At 53.9% G+C, this 23789-nt stretch overlaps 6 protein-coding genes across 6 annotated transcripts; 3 read left to right on the top strand and 3 right to left on the bottom strand.

Moving 5' to 3' along the window:
• Window positions 1–153: 153 nt before the first annotated feature.
• Window positions 154–7861, bottom strand: CCM_03757 (cytokinesis protein Cyk3; the record flags this gene model as incomplete). The annotated part of the gene is made up of 12 exons (XM_006668905.1): window positions 154–1078; window positions 1128–2283; window positions 2533–2585; window positions 2931–3867; window positions 4488–4545; window positions 4782–4819; window positions 4893–4909; window positions 5178–5620; window positions 5759–6831; window positions 6940–7103; window positions 7371–7455; window positions 7534–7861. 12 exons carry the CDS (start codon window positions 7859–7861, stop codon window positions 154–156), a joined length of 5277 nt encoding a protein of 1758 aa, XP_006668968.1.
• Window positions 7862–9984: 2123 nt separating this feature from the next.
• CCM_03756 (Mst3-like protein kinase, putative) lies at window positions 9985–12072 on the top strand (the record flags this gene model as incomplete). Its single annotated transcript, XM_006668904.1, has 2 exons — window positions 9985–10158; window positions 10219–12072. The coding sequence occupies 2 exons, from the start codon at window positions 9985–9987 to the stop codon at window positions 12070–12072; spliced, it is 2028 nt and encodes a 675-aa protein (XP_006668967.1).
• A 647-nt stretch (window positions 12073–12719) lies between these two features.
• On the bottom strand, window positions 12720–13950 carry CCM_03755 (Dhp1-interacting protein Din1; the record flags this gene model as incomplete). Its single annotated transcript, XM_006668903.1, has 3 exons — window positions 12720–12886; window positions 12941–13823; window positions 13879–13950. The coding sequence occupies 3 exons, from the start codon at window positions 13948–13950 to the stop codon at window positions 12720–12722; spliced, it is 1122 nt and encodes a 373-aa protein (XP_006668966.1).
• A 708-nt stretch (window positions 13951–14658) lies between these two features.
• Window positions 14659–18501, top strand: CCM_03754 (uncharacterized protein; the record flags this gene model as incomplete). Its single annotated transcript, XM_006668902.1, has 2 exons — window positions 14659–14844; window positions 14902–18501. 2 exons carry the CDS (start codon window positions 14659–14661, stop codon window positions 18499–18501), a joined length of 3786 nt encoding a protein of 1261 aa, XP_006668965.1.
• A 639-nt stretch (window positions 18502–19140) lies between these two features.
• Window positions 19141–20117, bottom strand: CCM_03753 (cytochrome c oxidase polypeptide VI; the record flags this gene model as incomplete). The annotated part of the gene is made up of 4 exons (XM_006668901.1): window positions 19141–19259; window positions 19373–19490; window positions 19559–19604; window positions 19936–20117. The coding sequence occupies 4 exons, from the start codon at window positions 20115–20117 to the stop codon at window positions 19141–19143; spliced, it is 465 nt and encodes a 154-aa protein (XP_006668964.1).
• A 1661-nt stretch (window positions 20118–21778) lies between these two features.
• On the top strand, window positions 21779–22922 carry CCM_03752 (elongation of fatty acids protein 3; the record flags this gene model as incomplete). The annotated part of the gene is made up of 3 exons (XM_006668900.1): window positions 21779–22210; window positions 22251–22320; window positions 22384–22922. The coding sequence occupies 3 exons, from the start codon at window positions 21779–21781 to the stop codon at window positions 22920–22922; spliced, it is 1041 nt and encodes a 346-aa protein (XP_006668963.1).
• Window positions 22923–23789: the final 867 nt, after the last annotated feature.

The following is a 23789-nucleotide window of genomic DNA, read 5'->3' as shown; positions in this document are numbered from 1 at the left end:
ATAAAATGCCCATGACATAAACACCTTGAAACGCCAAGCATAAAAGTTTCCTCCCCATGATATCCTCCGCAACAACTAAGAAAACTAGCATGTTAAATAGTACAGTACAGATATGCCAAAACGACCCGAGGGGGTACACTGCCTCTCTCTCTCTCAACTCCGTTTGAATGCATTCCTCGCTTCCGTCGTCGCCTTTTCCCACTCCAGCCTCGACTCGTCCCGCTGGCCCTGCACGTCGTATGAGTGTGCCAACATGCCGTCGGCGACACTCTGCCAAAGGACGTTACCGCTGCGCTGGGCCTGCTTGGCCGCCGCGCGCGCGCTTTTTAGTGCCTGGTCCCCAATGACGTTTTCAAAGAAACGGCTGCGCATGATGCAGAGCGTCACGGCGGCGCTGATGATGTTGGCCGTCACTTTGGAGCCGCTCATAGCCGCTTGAATGTGTTGCTTTTGCTGGTTCAGCTGTTGCGGCGGGTCCGTGACCAGGGCGGCCATAACATTGTGCCAGGCCGTGCGCAGGTCAATGTTCCAGTGGGTGTTGCAGAGGGGTTGCAGCTGTTCGATAAGGTCGATCGTCTCCTCGTCGTCGCGACATGAGTCATGCTGCATGATCCAGAGCCTGTTGAGGCCAGCCAGCATCGACACTTCTTGCTCGCCGACCTTGAGGCCGTAGCTTTTCGTGAGAGGCTCTGTAAATCTGTCGCGTTGGAATATGTCCAAGGCAGTTTGCAGCTCGCCCAAACCCTGGTGGTAGACGCCAGATAGGTACAATGCAAGTAGCTTCAACGTCGGCTGCGACTCATCCGATAGCAGGCCCTCCAGCTTATCCATGTACCCCTTGACTGTAGCCCACTGGCAGTGTGTGGCTTCAAGCAGTCCAAGCATGACTGCCATGTACGCTTGGCCTTCGGTGCGCCATTGACGCTGCTTGATCGCCGTGTGTAGAGATACCGGTGGTCCGTACGGGATGCCTAGTGTAGATTCGTCCCACGTTTCAAGGATCTTGGACCCTTCAAGCCAGAACTCTGTAGACTTTGATGATTGCTTATGCAAAGAAGAAAGCCCGCTGAACATGAATCTAAACAGTATTAGTATAGTATCGGTGATGAAATATTGGTGCCGCTTACATGAGAGACCGTAGCTCTATCTTGGTCATAAAAGTAATGACCAAGTTGTCGGATTCCGTGGTGCCGTCGCCGGGGTCGACAATGGACGCCGTATCCTGGCCAACTATGTTAGAGCTGGCTGCCTGCTTCTTGATCGGTACCATGAAATCCGCCTTGACATTATTCCAGTTCTCGCAGTCATCAATCTTCCTCTGCAGCTCGCGCAGCTTGACCGATGTCGCATCCGGATTCTGGTGGTGCAGACTGGCGGCAAAATCCAGGAGAAGAACCAACATGTCCAGCTGCGTAATCCGAATCGTGGGGTCGAACTGAAACTTGGCAGCCTGCGCGATGCAACTTTGCACCTTTTCAATGCTGCCTTCCCTGGCCGTCTTGAGCAGCGCCAGGCCTTCGAGGACAGAGGCAAAGATGCTCAGGGCATTGTCCCCGCGAGTGGATGCCACATTTTGGATGGCTCGAATGTTTTCGAGCGCCGACGCCTCCGATGCGTTGCCCATTTCCATGTAAAAGGTTGCCTTTAGCAAACGGAAAGCGTAATACCAAGGCACATGTTTAAAGCCCTCGCAGTTGGAGATGTGCCCATCGACAGCCTTGAGCGCCGCTTTGTGATTTCGTTGGAAGAGGAGCTTCAGCATGGAATACTGCATGCAGTATTTGAGATCCATCATGCGGTGCTTATCACACAGCGCGATGCCCTTGGTCAGAGCAGTTTCCGCCTCCATGATGTTTTCCGTCTCTTCGTGTAGCACGGTGGCATAGCGCAGACGAATTCGCGCCTCTTCCCGTGGTGTTAGACGTGTCGTCTGCAGCATGCCCTCGAAGCAAGAAAGACCCGTGGAGATTAATCTATGGTATTCGGTCACATCGTCCGGGTCCAGACACATGGCCACGTCGTGCGCCTGCGATCGCGCCTTGCCGATACATTCCTCCGCTACCGCTGCCATAATCGGGCCTGTATTGACAGGTCGAAGCTTGTGCTGTGGCGCCGGCGATCGCTTGGTGATGCTCGGCGAACGCGCCACCGAGGGTGACTTAGGCGGGGGAGGTTTCGGGCTTGATTTGAGCCAGGGCTTCGGCGGCTCTACCTTTGTTTCCTTGCGGGGTTTCGGCTTCGGCGGTTCTGGCTTGGGCTCTTCTTTGAGCTGCGGTATAGGCTCTAGTTTGGGCTCTGGTAAAGGTTCTGATTTCGGCTCTAGAATCGGTGACGGCGCGTTTGGCATTGTTGTATCTTTCTGTTCGGGTTCAGGGTCGGTCTTCAACGGGAGGGGAAAAGGGTCGAGTAGCGGTTTTGAGAAGCCTAGAGTTAGATCGCGAGGGTCGATGCTCTGAAGCTCCATCGTCGGCATAGGTGGCGGCGGAGGAATGTTTTGTATATCTTGCAGGTTGACAAAGTGGAATTGCTCACTCTGCAGCTGTTGTTCAATCTGCACCTCGTCCAGTCCAGAGTCTTGAGTGACGCTTGTTAAGGCATCGATATTATTCAGTTCGTCGTGTAAAGGTTGCGGTTGAGGCTCGGGTTCAATCCCAAGTTCGGGCTCAGGCTCTGGTTCGGGTTCAGATTCGGGTTCTGATTCCGGATCTGGGGGATTGTGCAATTGTTGTGGTTGTACATGCAACTGATGAGGTGGTTGCGTTTGCTGCGGCACTTGCGGTAGCGGGGTCGTCGGCGTTTGCGGTGTCAACGACTGGTGTTGTTGTTTCTGCATCTGCTGCTGGCTCATTATGTGCGGGGATTGCTGCAACTGTGGCGACTGCACCATTTGCGGCGATTGCACATGTGGCGAGTGCAGGTGTTGGTGATACGGCTGCTGAGGCTGTGGCTGGTGGTATTGTTGCTGTTGGTGCTGGTGCTGCATCTGCGTCTGGGCGTGTGCCGGATGGGCCTGGTGATGAGCCAGCGGCGTTGAAGGCGCTTGCCGCGGCGTCATCTGTCGTGGGATCGGTGACGGCTGCTGCGGGATCGGCGACTGGGAGATGCGTCGCTGGTACTCGTGGATGTGCTGGGCCGGTATCGACGGCTGTCGGGGGCGAGGCGACGGGCGCGACTGGGCCTGAACTTGCGGCGAAGAAAGGGAGCTGTTGTAAAGCTGAGGGGATTGTTGCTGTGCGTGCATCTGTTGAAGCTGCTGGAAGTGTTGCTGCTGGGAGCGCTGCTGCTGCATCACCGTGGCCTGCATCTGTGTCGGCGTCATGGCGTGTTGGACTGAGGGCGACTGCGATTGGCGCCAGACATCGTTGGACGGGGGGAATTGTCGGACATCGTGATGTTGCTGCGCCTGTTGATGCTGCTGCACCTGTTGATGCTGCTGCGCCTGTTGATGTTGGGAGAAGCCCTGTTGGAAGCCGCCGTGGTACACGCCGGCTCCCATTGCGCCGCCGACGCCGGTACCAAACTGCTGCATCTGTGCGGCATGCTGCTGCTGCTGTTGGTAATGTTGCTGTTGCTGGAACTGATGATGATTATGCTGGGGTTGTTGATGCTGCTGCTGGTGGAACTGGGCCTGGCCCATGCCATTGGCGTAGAGGCCGTTGGTGTTGGGATGCGATCCGTTTTGCTGGGCAAACTGATGCTGATGCTGCTGCGGCATCTGATGATGCTGGCCGTGATACTGCTGCTGCTGCGGCGGCGGCGGCTGCTGCTGCTGATAGGCATACCCGGCCTGATGACCGGGCGCGCCGCCACCTCCACCGGAATACACGTCCCCTTGGCCAGGATAGCCCTGGCCGGGCGGGAGCGCGCCTTGGTATGTCATGATGGCCGCACCATGAGCCGGGGGTTCGCGCGCGCTGCGATTTTCCAATTCGTCGGGTTGCCGGCTGGGGGGGCGAAGTGGTTCGGACAGATGCGCGCTCACAAAAGTCTCGTCGTCGTTTGGTTCAAGCCCCTAGCTGCATCGCTGTCGATCGCGAGAGGATGGGGGGTGGGTGTGTCGCGGCGGCAGACAAGGGAACGGGGGTCGTTTCGCGTCGCTGAGAGGGCGGCCAGCGAGAAATAAATTCAGCCGAGTGGCTTGCCTTTAATGACGCTCTCTATTCGTGCCGCGCCCCTTTTCTCGCTTCGGTCAAAGTTTGTCGTTGGATTTTCGTGGATGGGTTTTGGGCGAGAAGAAAGTAGCACTACCCCTACCAGGTTTTGGAGCGGAAAGGAATGGGCTGGTGGTGGCGCTCGAGTGCTCTTTGGGCAGATGCTGTCACTAGTAATAAATGGGCAGGAGAAAGGGCAACGGGGTGACCGTTTCGCCGAGTTTGGCGCCGTGTCGATGAAAGATGACCTTTTCCACTGGCTTCTCCTTCTCCTTTGGGTTTTAGACAAGCGGCATGATTTTTTTCCATTCATGTCCTCAAGCCAACGGGTAATACCTGCTGCCTTGGTGCCACGCGCATGGTCTATTTCCATACCTTCCTTCTCTCTAGGTACCTAGGTTAGTACGGAGTTTGCGCGCCCGCATGACAAGGCTGCACCGAAAGAAAAAAGTCACCGCGTCGTACACTAGATGAATTTCAGACCGCTGCCTGCAATAAAGAAATTGTTTGCATGTACGTCCATTCTACATCGAGGCCGCCAACCTCCACTATTTCATGCCAGGTGGCCATGATGCGAGTCAAGGCCAAGATAGAGTTTCAGCCTGGCACACCAAATAGCTGCACGCATACTTCGTAGTAGCCCAATGACATAATGATTTGAGGTAACCCTATACGAAGTACAACTGTCCTGGGGGAAAAGAAGGTTGGCATTAATAAAAACTATTTCATAACAAATCATACCTGCCCAGACTCCGCAACTATTGTTACAAGATTCATTCAAAGTATTCTAAATACAAGCCTCATCCTTCATGTCTCGATCCTCGTTCGAAATAGCCGAGTCATTCATTGCGAGCTTGGGTCTGCTTAGTATGTGCCGGAACTCCAGGATGATGCAGGTCGTTTCCAACATGGCAAGAAAAGGAAAACGAAAATGACACAAATTAAAAAAAATAAAACAAAACAAAACCATCTTCGGCTCTGTTGGGCTGTTCTTAGCCAACGCAATGCCATTCGGCAAACACGCACCAACGAGCTGTTCGGTCCGCCAGAACGAGACCTCTCCAAATGCCCGTCTCCGAGCACTTGATAATCGTCTCCCATGTGCCGCCATCGCTCATCTCATCGTCATCGCGTCCCGTCACCGTGATCCCCTTGCGGTCCTCCTTCCTCATAAGACGGAGAATTTTGCCGCCAGGCGTCTGGATCGCGAGCTTCGCTGGCTTGTGGCCCGCCACAGTGCCGCTTGCTGAACTAGGATTGGAACCATTGACGCTGGACGCCGCCATGCTCATCGATGAGCTCGGACGCGCAAAGGGGTTCGGGCTGGTCCGGCCGGGGTTCGAAGATGGTGTCAGGTTTGACTGAAATTCGGCGGCCGACAGGCATGGGTGCTGGCGGATAGCAAATACAAATGTGTTGTTGAGTGCTAGACGCTGGCATTGCGGCTGCACAATGTATATGTCGTTACGCTGTGCGTGAGGCGTCGGGTGTCGCGTTACAAACTGATAAGGAGGGTTCTCTCCTGTATGAATAATAGGTAGCGCAAGGGCCAACGGGTGTGGTACATCTTTGATACTATGCATCAAGCCGCGTGTGCCCGCATAAACCTTGAGCACTCCTTGGCCCTCATCACCCGGCAGCAGCGCCTTGATTGTGTACCTCTTGACACCACCGTACCACTCTGCCTGCACCAGTGCTTTCGTTTTAACCACTTCGCCGCTCTCGAATACGTCTCCGTCGTGATCTTGCGAGTAAGCGCGAGTTTCAACTTCCGCTACCAGCTCAATATCGGACGGAACGTTCATCTTGAGGTGAACCATTTCCAAGTCTTCGATTCTGGTGGATGAAGTATTGAAGTCTACCATCTCGACTCCATCCTTGAAGAAAGTAGGGCAGACACAGGGGAGGTTGAGCAGAATCTCATGAGCCACTGCCGGTACAATGTGCTGTTGTTCATGGTGTTCTGGAACATGTGTCCAGCAGAGCTCCGAAGGTCTGGTGAGGAACCACCAAGGTTCCGCCACATTGCTGCTCAGAGTCGAGTATCGGCTTCGCTTCGGGTTTGACGGGCTGGCTAGACAGCAGTCCATCATGCGCCATTCGTTATCCACGAGCACCGCATTCCACCAGTGATTTGGTCGCGGCGCTATGCTGCTGTCCGCTATTTCACCAGGTATCTTGAGGTATCCCCGTACCACTTCACAGGTAATGCCAACGGCGAGGCACATTTCCATAACAAGCACGGCGTACTCTTCCGCACACCCGCGTCTCGATTGAATGACTTCGCGTGTGTTGATCTCGCCTTCAAAATCTTCTTCCCAGACAATTTTCTCGCTCACCCATGTGAAGATGGCCCGCAGACGCTGTACATCGCTGCGGTAAGGTCTGCAAACGTAGGTGGTTGCCAAGGAGATTGCTGTCGTCATGGGGGAGGCTTCGTTGATAAATCGCGAGTTCTTGTCAACTTGCGTCAGATTGATAGACTGGTAGTTGAGCGAGTCTAGAACAGGGTTTCCATCCGCCGCTTCGTCGCCCTCGATGCTTTCATAGAGCTCGTCAACTGGGTTCAAAGCCGCGTGATCCTGAATCTGACAACGGTCTCGTCGTTCTGCCCGCTCGATCTTGCTCAACGAATTCGATCTGTTGATGTCACGACGCACTTGCACCCAATCAATAGGGCCTGTGTTCGCTTCCCGTAACGTATCCAGATTTGAACGCATGCCCGCCGTACGGGAAGAGCCCACCGCCGGGCCGCCACCATAAGAGCGATTGAAAGGCGAAGCATTACCTGGCTCATGTCCGAGTCCACCTGCGAGGTTGCCGCGATTGTTGGCGACACCAGTTTTGGCGGATTCGAATATTTTCTTGAAGATGTTGCGTTTTGGGGCTTTTGGTTGAACCAGTCCGCCCAGTCCTGCAGATGGATCCTCGTATACAGCTTGCGACATTGGTCTGGCAGCGGCACTAGCATTCGTGGCATGGCTGCTGTGATAGGATACGCCTGTAAATGGTGAATCTGGTCGGTCGAGGTCGGTATCACGCATGGGCAAGGCACTTTGGGTTCGATGGTGATTTCTAGCCATGCTTCCCGCGCTTGTTGAGCTGAAAGCACTGGCCGACACACCGCTCCACAGAGTTCTACCACTGCTTTGGGTGGCATAGCTAGTACTGCTTTGGTTGCCGGACGACGAATTTGTTGCGTTTGTTTTCGTTGTATACGTGCGCCCGATGACGTCCTTGTCTCTCATGTCGTAGGCCGATTTCTGAGACTTCAATGCCCTTTCAGGCACGGTGCGGTCTCCGGCTGAAGAGCTAGGTCTGGTGTAATGCTGGTTCTTGGGTGGCGGTAGTGGCGGCCCATCAGTCTCTACAACAGGCATACTGTTGCTGTGCTGGTGCATCTTCTGGAAACGCTTCTCCATTCTTTGGACGTAGTTACTCAACTGCGGAAGCTCTGAGGTCTCTTCCTGTCGGGTGCGCTTATGCCCATCGCCTTGAGAAGATTCACCACTCCATGTCTCGTAGCCTTCATCCGATTGGGCAATGCCCATCGAAGTTCGAGGTCTGCCAAGCTCGGGTTCATATGCGCGTGGCGCTCGGGACTCTAGGCCAAAAGACTCGGGTGCCCATGGATCGATTTCGGCTCCTGGTGACTCGCCTGATCTGCTCAGCCCTTCCAGCTCATCAAGCTGTTCCATTACACCATCCATTGCTTCGCGAAGCGGTGAGGGCGTCATTCCATTGCTTCCGCCAGGGGACTGGTCCGGAAATGAGCCAGTTCGTCGCGGCGTGCTGAACTGATCGTTGTGGTCATCACAACGACGATCAGCGTAAGAGCCGTTTGATCTATGTATTTGGAAGTCCTCTGGGCTATGGTACGAGACTTGCGATCCATGCCGCGATACTTGAGGAGGCTGTGGTTGGTAAGTAGCCACAGAGCCGTGTCTTGAGAGAACAAGTGGAGGTTCGACGTCAGCAGAGCCAGCTCTTGCGACGTGCTTGTGTGGTGGAGGTGGCGGGGGCGGCGACTGTTGCTGCGCGTATGCGTTTGTAACTGGAGGCTCCGGGCGGCGGAATGAAGGTGCAGGCGACACAGCTCGAGGGTCGTAGGCCTTTATGCGAGGCGGTGAAGGGGTGTGTGCCTGCCTCAGCGCCGCTGCACCAGTCTTGGCTCTGGCAACGGCGGTCGAAGACTTGACGGGCGTCGCTGGTTTCGCGGCGGGCTCCTCCCGAAATGTTATGGGCGTCTTCGCACTGGTGTAGTGAGGAGCCTTGGCGTAGGCCTCAAACGGGCGTCTGAAAGGTTTCGATCGGGATGGACTCGGGGCGATACTAGGTGGCACAGGGCTGACGGAGCGGTTTGCGGACGGTCGAAATTCATCTGGTAGAACCCTGACAAAGTTGGATGGAAAAGAGCCGACCGTTCGGCGGTCACGATAAAGTCGTCCTGTCCACCACGAGCCATCGCCGGCGTTGAGACATTCTATTAGATCTCCTTCAATAAAACCGAGATCTCGTTTGCCCTGGATTATTGTCAGCATTTGGGGGGCGCGCATTGCATTATTGACAGGGTGCGAACCTCTCCTCCCCAAGAGTAAACAGCCCTACACCAGCAGGGAAATTGCGTGGGCAGCGGTGGTGGTGCCGGCACCATTGTAACGATGCTGTGAAATTTTGATGTATGATATTGGTGGTGAATAAATTTCGGATCGGTAAGCGGTTTGAAGTTGAGTAAGCGGGAGCAGAGCTGTTGTATCACGCTCCGTTTGCAGATGCTGCGGCTCTTGTCGGGCAGCTGTCGGTAAGGTTGTTTGTACTACAGTAGACCGGACGTTGACGAATTCTCAACCGGGCATGTTGATTGAGAGATTCTCGTGACACCAACAAAGAGGTAGAGAAAGAAGGCAATAATCTAGGTGAGGAATGAACGGTGACCGTCTTTGGCAAGGGGAAACTCATTTACGCCGGGATCCAGACTCGTCAGGCATCGGTAATTGGCTGGCGGGACGAACCAACGGCGTCAGTTCAGCGTTAGCAGTTGATTCAGCTTGCTAAACAACAGAGGGGCAACGAGACGTGTTGCCAGGGCGACGGCAGCGCTGCACAAGAGGACACTCCACTCTAAGCCCGCTAAACGGCCCCTAACAGCCCTAGAAACGATGTTGCAACAGCGCCTTTACCCTGCGACGGCCCCCAAAGCCGTCGCTAAAACTGCCTTGGCACTCTCCCTTTGTCAATTTGGTTCGCAAGCTTGCTGGGCTCGAAAAGCTGGGGTACGTACCGTTCGTACCTCATGACCACACCACTTGCATACCAGAGCCGCTTGTCACCCTATGTTACCAGCCACTCCAACGATGCACCGTCCAAAAAGACATTTACAGTACCTCTTTTTCGTCCAATGTTGAAATTCGCCTTTTCAACACCATAGTTCCCATGTCACGATATCAAGAAAATCGACAAAGTTGCCCTCTCTGCTCTGGTCGTTTCCCTCTCAAATTGAACCCCGCTGACGGACGTCACAGCTGTCCTAAAGCGGAAAATTGTAAACAGAGGCCCAAGCTCACCCTTGCACCCTGTCCCGGACAACCATCCTCTGGTCTGCGCGCATCCGGGTTGCCCTTGATAACCATTACGGCACCCTGCCGACGGCGCAACGCAGCCTCTCCTCTCTTCTCTCTCCATCGGAAACCACTCGACATCGATTCCCGGTCGCTCTCCTCTCAATTTTTGCCGTCAAGCTCAACAACCGTCGAGCGCCTCACCACCGCCTTGCTCGTCTGTCATCCGGGGCAGATTGAAAAAGGTTAAGCGCTGAACCGACGTCCTGGCAAAAATGGACGACGAAGGACTTGCAGACCACTACCAGGTCTTGGAAGAGCTGGGTCGTAAGTTGATTGTGGTACCAAGTCTCGCCATGGATGCTAACAATCCTTTCACAGGTGGGAGCTTTGGTGTCGTGTACAAAGGCATCGAGAAGACAACCGGAGAAACTGTCGCCATCAAGCATGTGAGTGGGACTAGCAAACCCTTCGCCACAACGGCAGACATACTAACGGCCAATCTCTAGATTGACCTCGAGTCCAACGATGACGATATTCAAGATATTCAGGCCGAAATTGCGGTACTAAGCACATGCGCCAGTCCGTACGTTACACAGTACAAGGGTTGCTTTCTACGAGGGCACAAGCTATGGATTGTCATGGAGTACCTTGGAGGCGGATCCTGCTTGGATCTAGTAAGCATTCCCCTTACAGACTCGCTACATTTATCAACTGACACGACGACGCAGCTCAAACCCGCCAACTTCAGCGAAACACATATTGCCATCATTTGCCGGGAACTGCTGCTGGGCATTCAGTACCTACACGATGAAGGAAAGATTCATAGAGATATCAAGGCTGCCAATGTCCTACTCTCAGAGAGCGGCAAGGTCAAGCTAGCAGACTTTGGCGTTGCTGCGCAACTCACCAATATCAAGTCACAGCGCAACACCTTTGTCGGGACGCCCTTCTGGATGGCACCCGAGGTCATTCAACAAGACGGCTACAGCTTCAAGGCAGACATTTGGTCACTTGGTATCACAGCAATGGAGATGGCCAATGGCGAGCCCCCACTGTGCCACATCCACCCCATGAAGGTCCTCTTTCATATTCCCAAGAACTCGCCACCCAAGCTTGAGGGCAACTTCAGCAGAGACTTCAAGGACTTTGTCGCTCAGTGCCTAACCAAAGATTACGACCGCCGGCCAACCGCCCGCGAACTTCTCCGTCACCGATTCATCAGGGGCGCCGGCAAGATTGAGGCTCTTCAAGAATTAGTTGCCGCGCGCCAGATGTGGGACGCCAACCAAAATCGCCAGAAGCACCAGATATACTACCAAGAAACGTTGCGGACCATGTCACCCAAGAGTGGAGATCAGGAGTGGACTTTTGACACGGTCAAATCTATTGCTATTGCTCCTCCCAAGAGACAGACAATCAAGGTCAGACGGACTTCCGCTATGCTCGGCGCCGAAGAGGGTTTCCGCAAGTTGGACCTCAACGACGGTCCTCTGGGTCCCTCTTCGCCCGCGCCTGGTACTGTCCGAAAGTCGACTGTTCGTCGAGCCCCCTCGCTTGCACAGGTCTCGGCAATGCACGCTGGTGGTTCTGTCAAGGGCAGTCTGCCTCCAAAGAAGCCTCTCCAGCCGGACATGTCGTTTGGAAACTCGGGGTCGACCATGAGACTGTTCCGTCGCGTTCCATCAGATAGCTCAACTGGGGGCCAGCTCGGTCGCCCTGTTTCGCCAGACGACGTCTTCTGCGACGAAAACCAATCGCTTTCAGCAGCTGCTCCAGTTGTGCCGTTTGGAAAGGAAGCCGTCATTGGTCGCCGATTGTATACGAAGGCTGTTGAGCCCACCATTGCTGAACTTCACGCTCAAACATCTGCCATGCAGAAACGTGAAGCTCTGGGCAAGGTCTCCGATGCCCTGGCGGCCCTTGATGCTATCGATCCGGGGGGTGTCTACCATCTCATGGCAAACCTCATTACCTCCATGGCCAAAGACAACAAGCTCGACGCCGCGTTCCTACGCCAGGCGAACGTCAAGGTGACGCTCGACGATGGTACCCCCCAAGGTACGGTGGTGATTAAGAATAGCACACCGGCCAGCCATGGCACCACCAACACAGCCTGCAGTCCCACCAAGCTTATCCTGAGCTCCAACAACCCCCACCTCAAAAGCCACCGGCGCCGCCAGGCCGACTCCCCCACTCCTTCTCAGCTCAGCGAGAAGAGCTCCGAGAAGGAGAGATCTATGATTGAGGAGAAGTACCCTGGCGGTGAGGCGGGCCCGGGTATGGAGCACTGCAAGCAGCTTGCTGATATCTTATACAACCGTTGGTCTGACGGCCTCCGCATCCGGTGGCCGCAAGTATAAGCGCACGCTGCGACTCGACGAAATTTACAAAAAGCCAAACAAAAAGACGCACAAAATATCAATCTGAATATTATCATCGTATTGCGTCAGTAGCGATGTACCAATACTCCCCGGTATCGGTTCCCTCGAAACGGAGGGAAACAATCGGGAAGAGCGACGATGTTGCTTGTTTTATACATGTCATCTAGCGTCTTGTGGAGTTATCTCTTCATTTCTCTTCTTTCCTCCTTTTTGCTTTTTGTTTTATCTTCGATGGAAGAATGTATGATTTGGATGTATGAGCATGTGTACTCTTGATTTTTTTTTTTTTCAGCATACCACGAGCGGAGGATGGCTACTACCAGAAATCAACAAGATGGGTTGGATCGCATGCGCATCCGGGGTGACAACCACCGAGCCGAGTGAACATCAATTCCATCTTCGATTTGCTTTTCTGAGGGAATCTATTGACTCTGCCGAGGCATACGGCGTTGCAAGGAACAAATATGGGTTTCCTTTTCTTTTGTAACTCTCTCAGCAGATAGCTAGCTATATAGTACCACTAAGTGGTGAGGACTTGGGTTGGTCGATTAATAAAAACACATTCCCAAAAAAAATATTATCCAATGCCGTTACGGAGTATGTGTATTTGCTGTGGGAAGGCAGCTCTATGTGGGCTGTGCGCCAAGCGACAGTTTAATGCGCCAATTTTTGAACTCTTCAGACAGTATGTCGCCATGGCCAGTCTCTTCCACCTTGTACACCTCAATCATGGGCGACTGGGGCTGCCGTCTGATTCGCCAGACGCCTTCGTCATTGATGGTATGCATGAGGACTACGTAGCGTTAGTCAATGATTCACAAAGAGAGCAAGGCAGGCAAAGACTCACACTCTAGAAACGCCGCCGCAAAGTTGACACACATGTCGGCGTTCCACGACGGGTTCGGCCTGCCGTTGACCGTCTCGGGGATGCGGTGCGTCTCAATCTCCTGAACGTCGAGCAGGATGCCGTCGCGCGAGCGGAAGCCAACAATGATTTTGGGCACGCCAAGCAGAAACGACTGGATCCAGTACTTCATGAGCTTGCGGTGGAAGTTATCCACGTCGCCCGGGCCGCGCATCTCGGCGCTCGTCTTGAGCTCGACCCAGTTGATGGGGCTGCCCTGCTGCACAGGCTTGGAGTCCCAGATGGCGTCGACCTCGCCGCCGAGGCAGAGTATGGTCTTGCCGATGCCGGTGCGCACGACGGAGCAGTACTGCGCCTTGTTGTTGACGACGGCGTGCTCGCGGCCGTCGATCACTGCGCGCTCCGTGTCGCCCCACGGCGCGGGCAGCGTGGCGAGCGTCTCGAACTTGTAGCCCCAGAACTGCATGACCTCGAGGGGCGGGCCGTGCCGGCGCCGGGTCTGGCCCTCGTTGCGCCGCGAGGCCACCTTGTACGCGTTGTTTTCTTCGATGAAGAGGCAGTCCTGGTACAGGGTGGCATTCATCTCGAAGCCATCCTGGTTGTCAAACGGCGTCGCCATGATCTTGGTCATCATTCCGCGCCACGTGACGACGTGGGCGTCTATCCGCTTTCCAGTGTCCTGTTCATGGGCTGTGATGGTCCTCAGCAGGCTGTCGAGATGCTCGTCTTTGCTGTCGTCGAGCTTCTCAAAGGTGTCGAAGCCTTTGGAGAGGTCGGCGCCCAGCTGCGGGGTGTAGTACCACTTGAGAGAAGCATCGCCTAGTGAGAATACATGATTATCGTCGTAGGAGAAGCAGGCGATTTCCTGCCCGACGTGAGATTAGCCACGTTAGTCGCGTCTGCAAGTGGCTGTCACCCACCTTGGGTCGCCGGACAGGCTGGCTCGCGCCGGCGAAGCGTCCGATTGGTTGCACCGGAAATTGCACGGACATGGCCTATAAGAGGGTTTTCATCTAGTCGAGCGTTGCGCAGTATGCTTAAAGCGATACATCAGTCAATGAGTATGGAAGAGTTGATGAGGGCGGGAAGTTTCAGTGAAGCCAGGCCCACAGAATAGGCGCTGGTAGTGCTGGGGGGCGGTTCGAGAGCCAACCCTGTAGTTGGGGTGAATGAGGTGTAGTTATGAGAAAAGGCGTTGACAGTCGCCGATGAGATATTCCTGAGAATAAATGACTGTTTCGATTCTGCGGTTCCCCTGCTCTCACATTTATGAGGTTTGAACATAAGTTCCTGGCCATTTGAACAAAGACCTGCTATATCTAGCTGCAAACATCTTGGCGCTTGCTTCTCTGCAGTGACCCGGTAAGCTATTGCTCCTGCGTTGTTTGCAACACATTTATCTTTTCCATTCTCACCTTCTTCAACAACCATCTGCAACCCACGAAACCACTAACAAAAGCCCCAAATTTCAATTCCAATTTTCCAATTTTCCCGCTGCTTCTTTTCTCCCAGGCAACCGCCACTGTACAAAACACTGCCGGCTCGAACCACGTGATGGCGCTTCTTTAAGCCGCCCACTAGGACTCTTTTGGCTCCCTTGCCTCACGCATCCACGATCCACGCTGCTGCATCGCGCCACAGCCCGTCTTATACCCAGCGTCCTCGGCTGCGCGCAACGACTACAAAAGGCCCCCAGCCTAATGCCCAGGTCAAAAAAATCAGCGCGGACCGGGAAGAAGAAGCCAACAGCTCCGCCTATCCAGACAGGGTGGTTCACCATCCGCCGCATTTTGGACGAGAGGCGCGTCGCAAACACCACCGAGTACCTTGTTGACTGGGACGACGACGCCACTACCGGCGCATCGCACACGCCTACCTGGGTCGTGGTAGGCCGCCCTGTGTATCCCTAGCCTTGCGTGCGACCTTTGCTGACCAGTCACCAGAGCGCCGACGTAACCGCCCTAGCCAAGGAAGAGTGGAAGAAGAGCAAGGCATCAAGCACCCCCATACCACTGCCCGCGACGTTGGGATCCTCTGCCAGCCAGGTCGATCAATCGCCGCGCCCTGCAAACTTCCGCCAGATAGAGCGAACGAAATCAAAGACACGCGCCAGATCTTGTTCTACTGCTTCGAGTATTGATGCTGGGCCCGCTACGAAGCGCCCGCGATATAGTTCCAGTCCCTCCACTGACCAAGTCCCCTCTATTGTCTCGGGCCCTTCTCCCAGCCCTGCGGCTGATGTACCTGAGATCGAATATTTCACCAACTCCAACCCGCCAACTGAGATTTGTATCGGTATCCCAAAGGCGCCAAACTTTGACACCTCAGAGTTCTTCAGCGTGTGCAGATCGCAGTCCGCCAGTCACCCATCGCAATCGTTGAGTGAGCTCGAAGAGCAGGACCAGCGAGTCGCGCTTTCTAGTCAAATCAGCCTCCGAACTGTTCCAGACTCTCAAGACTACTCTGGGCAATCACTATCCACTGCCTCTCTGCATAAAGCTACCGATCACTTTGTCTCTTCCCTTGTAGCATCGGACGGCGTCGAAATTCCAGACTCGCTAGAACGGGACGTGATCCCGGACTCGCTGGATCGAGACAGGAATCACACCATCACACCAAGTGGCACAGGAGATCTCCAAGAATATATTCCCCAGTCTAGCATTCCGGCTGGACTCAACGCCAGCTCTGTTATCCCTTCCCATCAAGAGGTCACCAAAGAGCAGTCCTTACCCGAAGTCCTCGGACTCGACAGTAACCCAGGTGATTCGGACCAGCCTCACAGATTGTCGCAAATCGCAGCCAAACCCTCAGTTGGTGCAAGCTCCGGCGAGGCGCTGGTATTTCTTTCCCAAATTGAAATACACGAACCTTCTCTGCTTCTTTCTAGCTCCCCCGGCCGCGAGCCGTCACCTCCATCTCCTAGCCAGGCGGCCATAAGCACGGCCCCGCAAGTCAACCACGGAATATCGCAAGACGCCCAGGTAGTTCACAACTTTCTCGATACTGAGTCGGAAGACGTTACCGATAGCAACAACACCAAGATTGCAGAGATTAGTGGCTATCCCCTTCAGCACGACATCAGCATGGCAGACAACATGCATGGCAACTCTGGCACTCAGCGGTCAGCTGTAGACGAGTTGAATGAACTCTTTACGCTCCACTCAAGAACATATTCTCAAACACGGCCAGAAGAAGTTATAAATCAACCTATCAACACAGACATTGAGGTCTCCGATTTGAGCGAGACACAAAACGAAGTGCAGCAGAACTCGCCTCCGACTACGGGTGCTCTGGAATCCAGCCACTGGCACCCGCCAACAGTCGAGGCAGTTGACGATCCAGACCTGAGTGGTACAGGAATCGCCTTTGATACCCAGCCTGCGGCAAACACGCAGATACTCGTGCCTATACATACTCTTCAAGAGCTGCCTGATACCATCTCACCTTCAGACATCTTGGAAACTGCTGGAGCAGTGTTGAATGCCAACACCGATCCAATGCTCGACTCACTTGGAGTAACACCCGCTGCTATATTTGGGAGCTCTGAAGAACACTTTAGCGCGGGACAGCAGCCGCCAGGCTCACCATCATCATCTACCACCAGCGACGAACCTGCACTCATGCAACATGTTATCACATTGCCGTTCCAAGCAAATTTACGACCGCAATATGACGACACCTTACTGGCTCACAGAAAGTACATCACTGAGTTTTCTAAAGTCTTCAGCAACGAAGAGTATGTCGACCCAAAACCTAGTCTCGTTGCGAAGATCGATGATCTGTTTCTTGCTCTCCGCAACTACTGTGATTACCCACAAGACCTTGTCGGTACCACGCTCGAAAAGCTATCGCCACCTGAGCAGGCGAAGTACGCCTGCGACGCCAACCCAAAGTTCTGTTTCGTGTTTGAGCTTTTACAAGGCATAGAAACCAATATTCGTGTCCTTATTATTGCCCAATCTATCGAGCTCCTGCAGCTTTTGGCACATATTACGACGACTTTGGATATTGATTGTTCTGCGCGAGCGCTGGGGTCATTAGATAACAACTCGAATGACTCGGCGTGTAATGTGACACTGGCATTGCCAAGCGAGGAGATTGACATTGATGAGTTCGAGGTTGTTATCGGCTTTGATCACTCATTTAGTGGCTCACCGGTAGCCAAGGCTTTATCTCCCGAGGGGCAGGCGGTACGCCCGCCAATGCTACTCTCACTTGTCACTACGCACTCTATTGAGCATATTGACAGACATCTGCCAGAAGAACTGAGCCCTCTAGAGAGAAGAAACGCTCTGTTGGCAACTATTGTCAATGCGAGAAAGCTTACCACTGACCCAGACCGGGGCTATCCTGAACCCCACGAAATCGCGAGCATGTTTTGCGACTTTCTAAACGGCGCTGTCGAGGGAGTCTTGTGGGACCCAATTCCAGTGCCAGAGGAAGTGCTTGATATTTACATGAGCTCGCAGTCGCAGTCGCAGCAACCTGCAGTGGTTGAGGCAGAGGGCAACCGTAAGCGCAAGCTTGATGATTACGACGAAGAAGAGGCAAAAAGGGCACGTACGATTCCAAAGGGATCTACAACTTGCAAAGAAGAAGTGCCTTTGCCTGACGATGTGCGCCAACTTCTCGATTCTGCCTCAACAGCTAGCGAGAATCTTCCTGGCTCGGGTGTGTCCATTCAAATTTCACTATCAGTGCTGCAGGCGATCGCGGAGAAGATGTCGGAGCTTGAGCGGCGAGTTGCATTGAGTGAGACGGAGGCCCAATATAAGGCTGTGATCGAGAGCCTAGAGGCGCGTCTCAAGGAATATGAGCGAACTTCGGGCAAAACCTATGAGAAATATCGGGCTGCTGTTGAGGAGCGGTCGAATTTTGAAAGAGAAAAGAAGGAAGCAGACGCGGCCCTCCAATCAGCACAAGAGGCAGCCCAAAAGAAGAGCACCAAATTACAGGCCAAGATCGAAGAGCTGGAGGCCGCCGTTTCAAGGCTTACATCCGGTGGCGAGGGCGAGGGAGCGAACCCGCTGGCGACCTCTGAGAAACTACTTCAGGAAGCTCGACAGACGGCGAACAGGCTTGAAAAGCGTCTGCAAAATGCCACACAAGATGGTGAGTATGCCAAGAACGCATACCAAGAAGCATCCAGTGCGGCGACGGCCCTGCAGACGGAGAATAGGGAGCTCAAGGGCCAGAACGAAAAGCTGCGCTCGCGCGGCTCGGAGAATGTGGTTAGGATCCACGAGATGCAACACGCGTCCATGGCTAAGGTGTACCTGAAGCAGGTGGACGAGCTCCAGACGCAGAAGCGCGAGCGAGAGAGGGAGCTCGACCGCGTGCGGGAGGAACTGCGGCAGGCGAGGACGCGGCGCGAGACGAGGCAGGCCAGTGTACCGCGTAGTCCGCGTATGGGCCTGATGAGTCACAGCACCGGGCGGCCGAACCCGACGAGTCGAGGGACGAGCCCAACGGGCACGACGGAGGCGGGCGGCGCCATGATTGGGGCGCAGCCGAATGGGCGGTGGAACCATCTCCGGGAGTAATTATGCTTATGACATTGTGTAAACCACCAATAGGATACAGGAGTCTCATTCATTTTACGCAAGTTGGTCTTGCTTTAGATTATATCAAGTACAAGATTGGACTGAAGCTATTCGTGCTAAATCTCCAAAGTTATGACGTATTACTCCCGTTCAAGATCATTCGCAGTACAGGACATACCAATACGGAGACATGTATCATTTAATAGACACATAAATTTTTCAATACGCACACTTATATTATTTAGTACGTACATGTAGCTTGTTCCATGCGGACACTGGGTTGTTTCTGACATTTGTCTCTTTCATCTTCACAGCCGACTGGGGAACTCCTAGGATTGATTGCACGCCTCTACAGGCTCAAGTTTCTATTCCTTCTCCGCCATATTCTCAGTCGCCAAATAAAAAAACATAAAGGATAAAAAAATGAGTCCAGTTGCCTCCTCGCCGCAACACTTCTTCCCCCGGTTCTAGTATCATATACAATGAGGACCTTTTTGTCCTCTTCCGCGCCTACCCACATTGCTCCGTCTGGTGATTTCGAGCCATTACATGTAAGTCCTTCTTTCCTGGTGAAGGATTTTTGATTTTTTGTGTGTTTTCGTTATTGGGGTTGTTTGATGCTCGTGGTTTGTAGTCTGTTTATTTCTGCTCGGCGAAGAGGTCCTCCTTCAGGGGAATGCCGAGTTCCTCGCGGAGGGGCTTGAGCTCCTGGAGGTATTGGTCGTACTGGCCCTTGGAGTCGACCTTGGCCTTGATGCCTGTTATCATCAGGTTAGTGTTGCGGTTTCGGGGAATGTCGGGATGCGGCGTTCGTGCTGCGTCCAAAGAAATGGCGCTGGCAAGACGGCTTTGCGATGAGATGGCGACGTACCCTCAAAGATGCGGACAGCAGTGGCAAAGTCGTTCACGCGACGGGCGGCCTTGAGGGCGGCGGCGACGACGGAAGGAGAGGGGACGAGATCGTAGGCGAAGGCGTTGTTCAGGTTGCGCTGCGGAGGAAAAAGAGTGTCAGCATCCAATTGGCGCTGTTCCTTGTAGTCTCGGGCGGAAAACGTACCTGCAGCTCGAAAACATCCTGGACACCGTCGAATTCCTTCTCGAATCTGGAACGGGCGTTAGTTTCAAAACTCCACCGGCTAAGCTTCCTCTATCGGTAGCGACATGGCAGCAATCCAAAATGGCCCAGCAGAGTATCAATTGGTCCCAAGCGGCTGCAGGCAAGCACAAGCTTGCGCCACGAATCAATTGAAGCTGTCGTGGCAGTGTGGCGATGCGCCTGGGCCGGTAGACGAAAAGAACACGCCATTGTCAGCTCCCAAATGCCGCGCGAACCAAAAGACCCCACACCAGAACGATTGGAATTGCTCGCCAACAAGGGCCGCTCTCGACAAAAGAAAGTATATCCGACAATCGGAAAGAAATAGAGGGGCTCACCGGGCAGTAAACTCCTCAAAGGTCTCCTCGGCGTGCTCGCTGCGGCGGGGGACCGAGGTGCTGAAGCTGGCGACGGAGCGAGGAGCAGCCATCAGGGGCGCCACGACGGGACGGACGACGGAGGCGCGGACAAAAGTCGCGGGGCCTCGGGCGGCGAGGCGGAGGAAAGCAAAGGATGACATGGCGGCGACTTTTTTTTTTTCTTCGGATTGGGATGGGTGGTTGATGCAGGCTCAAAGGGCAAAAGGGAAAGAAAAAAGCTGGAGAAATTGTCGCTCAGTTGCTCGTAAGTAATTTGCACGACGTGTGACTGGTGTTTTTTTTGGGCGGTTGGAATGACTAAGCCGGGCAGGGAATGGGCGTCCTGGACTGTGCGAATTGGGCAGTGGGACGGTGCTTATTTAGTGGCATTTAGCGGGAGGCTTGCACAGTGTGAAGGAATGGGGCACGGTCATGATGACCCTGCGGCTTTGGGGAGCTTGCCATTAGCCCGGTTCCAATTCGTCGCTGTGGCCGGAGGCTCGTTGACGAAAAGCAGGCCACTTTGGATCGGGTCATGGCTTGGTTGTCTTTGGCGCGCTGCCGAGGGAGCGAGTTCGGGATTTGATAACTATTTAAATAATCCCTGGCGCCGTCTTTCAATCCTCATGGTTTATTTCTGTATATATATCTTTTCTTTCTTCTCTTTTTTCCCTTGGCTGTTGAATGATTATCGTGGCCACCTTCCAGCAACCTCCTTGTGTCAAGTTCTGTCAGCGTTGGCCAGCACTCTGATCATGACCCAACAATTGAATACTACACCAGGCATTTTTACCCAAGTCAGTAGCACGGACTAGTTAACCTAGTTAACTACCTAGGTACCTAGTTTTTACTGATCAAAATAGCCGCGTCGCACCAAACCCGCGCCGCACTTGCCGATTTGGCTCGTGGACTGTGGTTCGAAAAAAACACCGAAACCCTATTGCAGGCCAATTGCAGGACAGCCGAGATTACAGGTAACTATCTGCACAACAGCTGCAAGGCGCTCAAATAGTACGACGACCCGGCTGCTCCGGCTATTTGGTGGACTCGCCGCCAATTTCCAGTTGGACGCACCCTTGCACGTGATCTGGAGACAGCTCATTGCCGCGCTGTCATTGGCAGGCTAGTTAGTTATCAAACCCCCAGCAAATCACATGCTGACGATGAGATGAATTTCGCCTTGGCTTCCCAAGCCGAGTACCTGAATTTAGCGCTGTAACATGGTCGTCCTAGAGGCGACGGTAGTGCATCCAGTGCTCCGTTCAGCGAACGCCAAAGGCCACTGTAGCGTCATTGCTGCAAGATTGGGGCTTGCTCTCCGCAGTTCCAGGTCCTGCATGCCAACAAATTTCCCCTTTTTCGTGGGCCACCTCACTAAAATATAATGCCATCATACCCAGGCGCAAGGCACTCCAACCCTTTTTTTTTTCCGCCTCTTCCCCCCTTTGGACGAGCCCTTTTTTCTTCCCTCCTTCATTTTCCTCCTTCTCCGCCCCCCGTCTTGAATCATCACTTCCTTCCTTCTTCCTCCCCCCCTTTTCTAGTTACTTTGGTGAAAACGATTCAAAGTGATTCGGTGATTTGGATCGGTTGCTAATTTGAACAATTGTGACCGGTTTGGCTTTTTCCTTTTCTTGTCATTCCTTCTACGAATTTTACGGCTACAACACCACCACGATTGATTGACTAGGTCGCAACGGACTTGTCGCGTCGCGTCTCACCAGAATCACACCCGGCGGCATTCAAGCACTGGGAATACCTCGAACTTTGGAAACCACTCTACACGGTCTACCGAACCTAATAATACACCACCACCCTCGCAATGGCTTCAATTCTGGAACATATTCCCCTGCCCAGCGTGGACCGCCCCTTCGGCATCCACCTGTGGCCCATCTTCGACAAGGCTTGGACTGCTGTCGTCGGCTACCCTGCCGCCGACTTCAAGTTTGTGCCTTTCGAGACGCCCATGTCGACTCTCAAGTCGACTTCCATCTTCATCGTCGTCTACTATGCCATCATCTTTGGTGGCCGCGCCCTCATGCGCAACCGCGAGCCCTTTCAGCTCAAGACGCTGTTCCTCATCCACAACTTTTATCTGACCGCCATCAGCGGCATCCTCCTAGCTCTCTTCATTGAGCAGCTTGTTCCCACGGTTGTCCGCGGCGGCGTCTTCCACGCCATCTGCGACCACTCTGGCGGTTGGACTCAGCCTCTTGTTGTCCTTTACTACGTAAGCCTCTGGCCATTGGTCCACGTATGTTGGGAATCGCCTGCTAACAAGGCTTGCGCCGCAGTTGAACTACCTCACCAAGTATCTTGAGCTCCTCGACACCGTCTTCCTGTTCCTCAAGAAGAAGCCCCTCAGTGAGTAGATACCACGCGCCTCGCGGCGCACGTGCCGTTGCATCTCCAGCTAACAGGGTCAAGCCTTCCTTCATTGCTACCACCACGGCGCCACTGCTCTGCTCTGCTACACGCAGCTCATCGGTTCGACTGCCGTCTCGTGGGTTCCCATCACGCTCAACCTGACAGTCCACGTCGTCATGTACTGGTACTACTTCCAGAGCGCCCGCGGCATCCGCATCTGGTGGAAGGAATGGGTGACCCGTCTCCAGATCATCCAGTTCATCATTGACCTCGGCTTCGTCTACTTTGCCTCGTACACCTACTTCACGTCGACTTACTTCCCCTCGATGCCCAACGCTGGCAAGTGTGCCGGCGAGGAGTTTGCCGCTTTCGCCGGTATCGGTATCCTGTCGTCGTACCTGGTGCTCTTCATCTCGTTCTACTTTGCCACGTACAAGAGGGGCAGCAAGCAGACGACGCGCAAGTCGCTCCGCCGCATGTCACAGGCTCCTCTCCCCGACCCCCTCGCTGTCGCTGGCCATGCCAATGGCAAGACAAATGGTGCTACGGCAACTGGCGCCAAGACCAACGGCGTGACTACCCGGTCCCGCAAGGCGTAAGTCATTGTCTGGCCGATGGGCAGTCTGCGATGCGTCAATGCGGCAACTCTCTGGCCCGTCAATGGCTCGCAGCGGCGGGGGTTCAAGTGGTGTTTCTTGGACGCGAATGCGGTCATACGAGATGAGATCTGCCGAGGAAGAATATAATGTTAGCTAGTTTTGGACATGGTGTTGAGCCGTCGTACAAAATACACGACAAAGGCGTTGGTTGGCCAGGTCAAAATCGCCCGGGCTAGGCGAGGTTAATAAGTATTGGTAGACAATGTATTATGGAAACTTGAGAGGAAAAGGGGGAAGAAAACGAAGTCGAAAAAGAGGAGGGTCTTGGGGAGGGCTAAGAGGCGCTGATTACTACATTGTGTAATACTTTTTAGGACTTTCTGTGTACAATTCATCTACGCGGCGCCTGTTGGCTCGGGGAGGGGAAGTAGGGATACATAGACGGTACACTGAAATGTAATACATGTATTTTTTCATCTTGTGTGTGAAGCCGAAGGGGGAAGGCGAGGAACGCTCATGGTAGCCTGGAGTGGCTCCGTGGGTGTAACGTTAGGTAGCTCTGGCGGGCTTTTTTTTTTTGTGTCAAGACGTTTCTGAAGAAGACGAAGAGAACAATACGAAGAGAACAATGGAGATTGGAGAAAAGGTGAACAGGAGAAAAGATGAACAGAATTGAAAATCAACCAGCGCCATGGCCCGTGGACGAAGACAAAATATGTTGCACAGCCTTGGCGCAGGGTCAGGGCGCGTAGGAAACGAAAGCACGACGAAGCAAATGGATTATGGATAATGGATCTGCGGGGGGGCCACTATTGGCGGGTAGCCCGCGACTAGCTCCAGGGGTAAGGAACAGATGAGGCGGAGATG

Source organism: Cordyceps militaris, assembly GCF_000225605.1.
Source record: "Cordyceps militaris CM01 unplaced genomic scaffold CCM_S00003, whole genome shotgun sequence".
NCBI classification, from domain to species: domain Eukaryota; kingdom Fungi; phylum Ascomycota; class Sordariomycetes; order Hypocreales; family Cordycipitaceae; genus Cordyceps; species Cordyceps militaris.
Note: the sequence above shows the minus strand (reverse complement) of the source record. Positions and strands in the feature narration are given on the sequence as shown.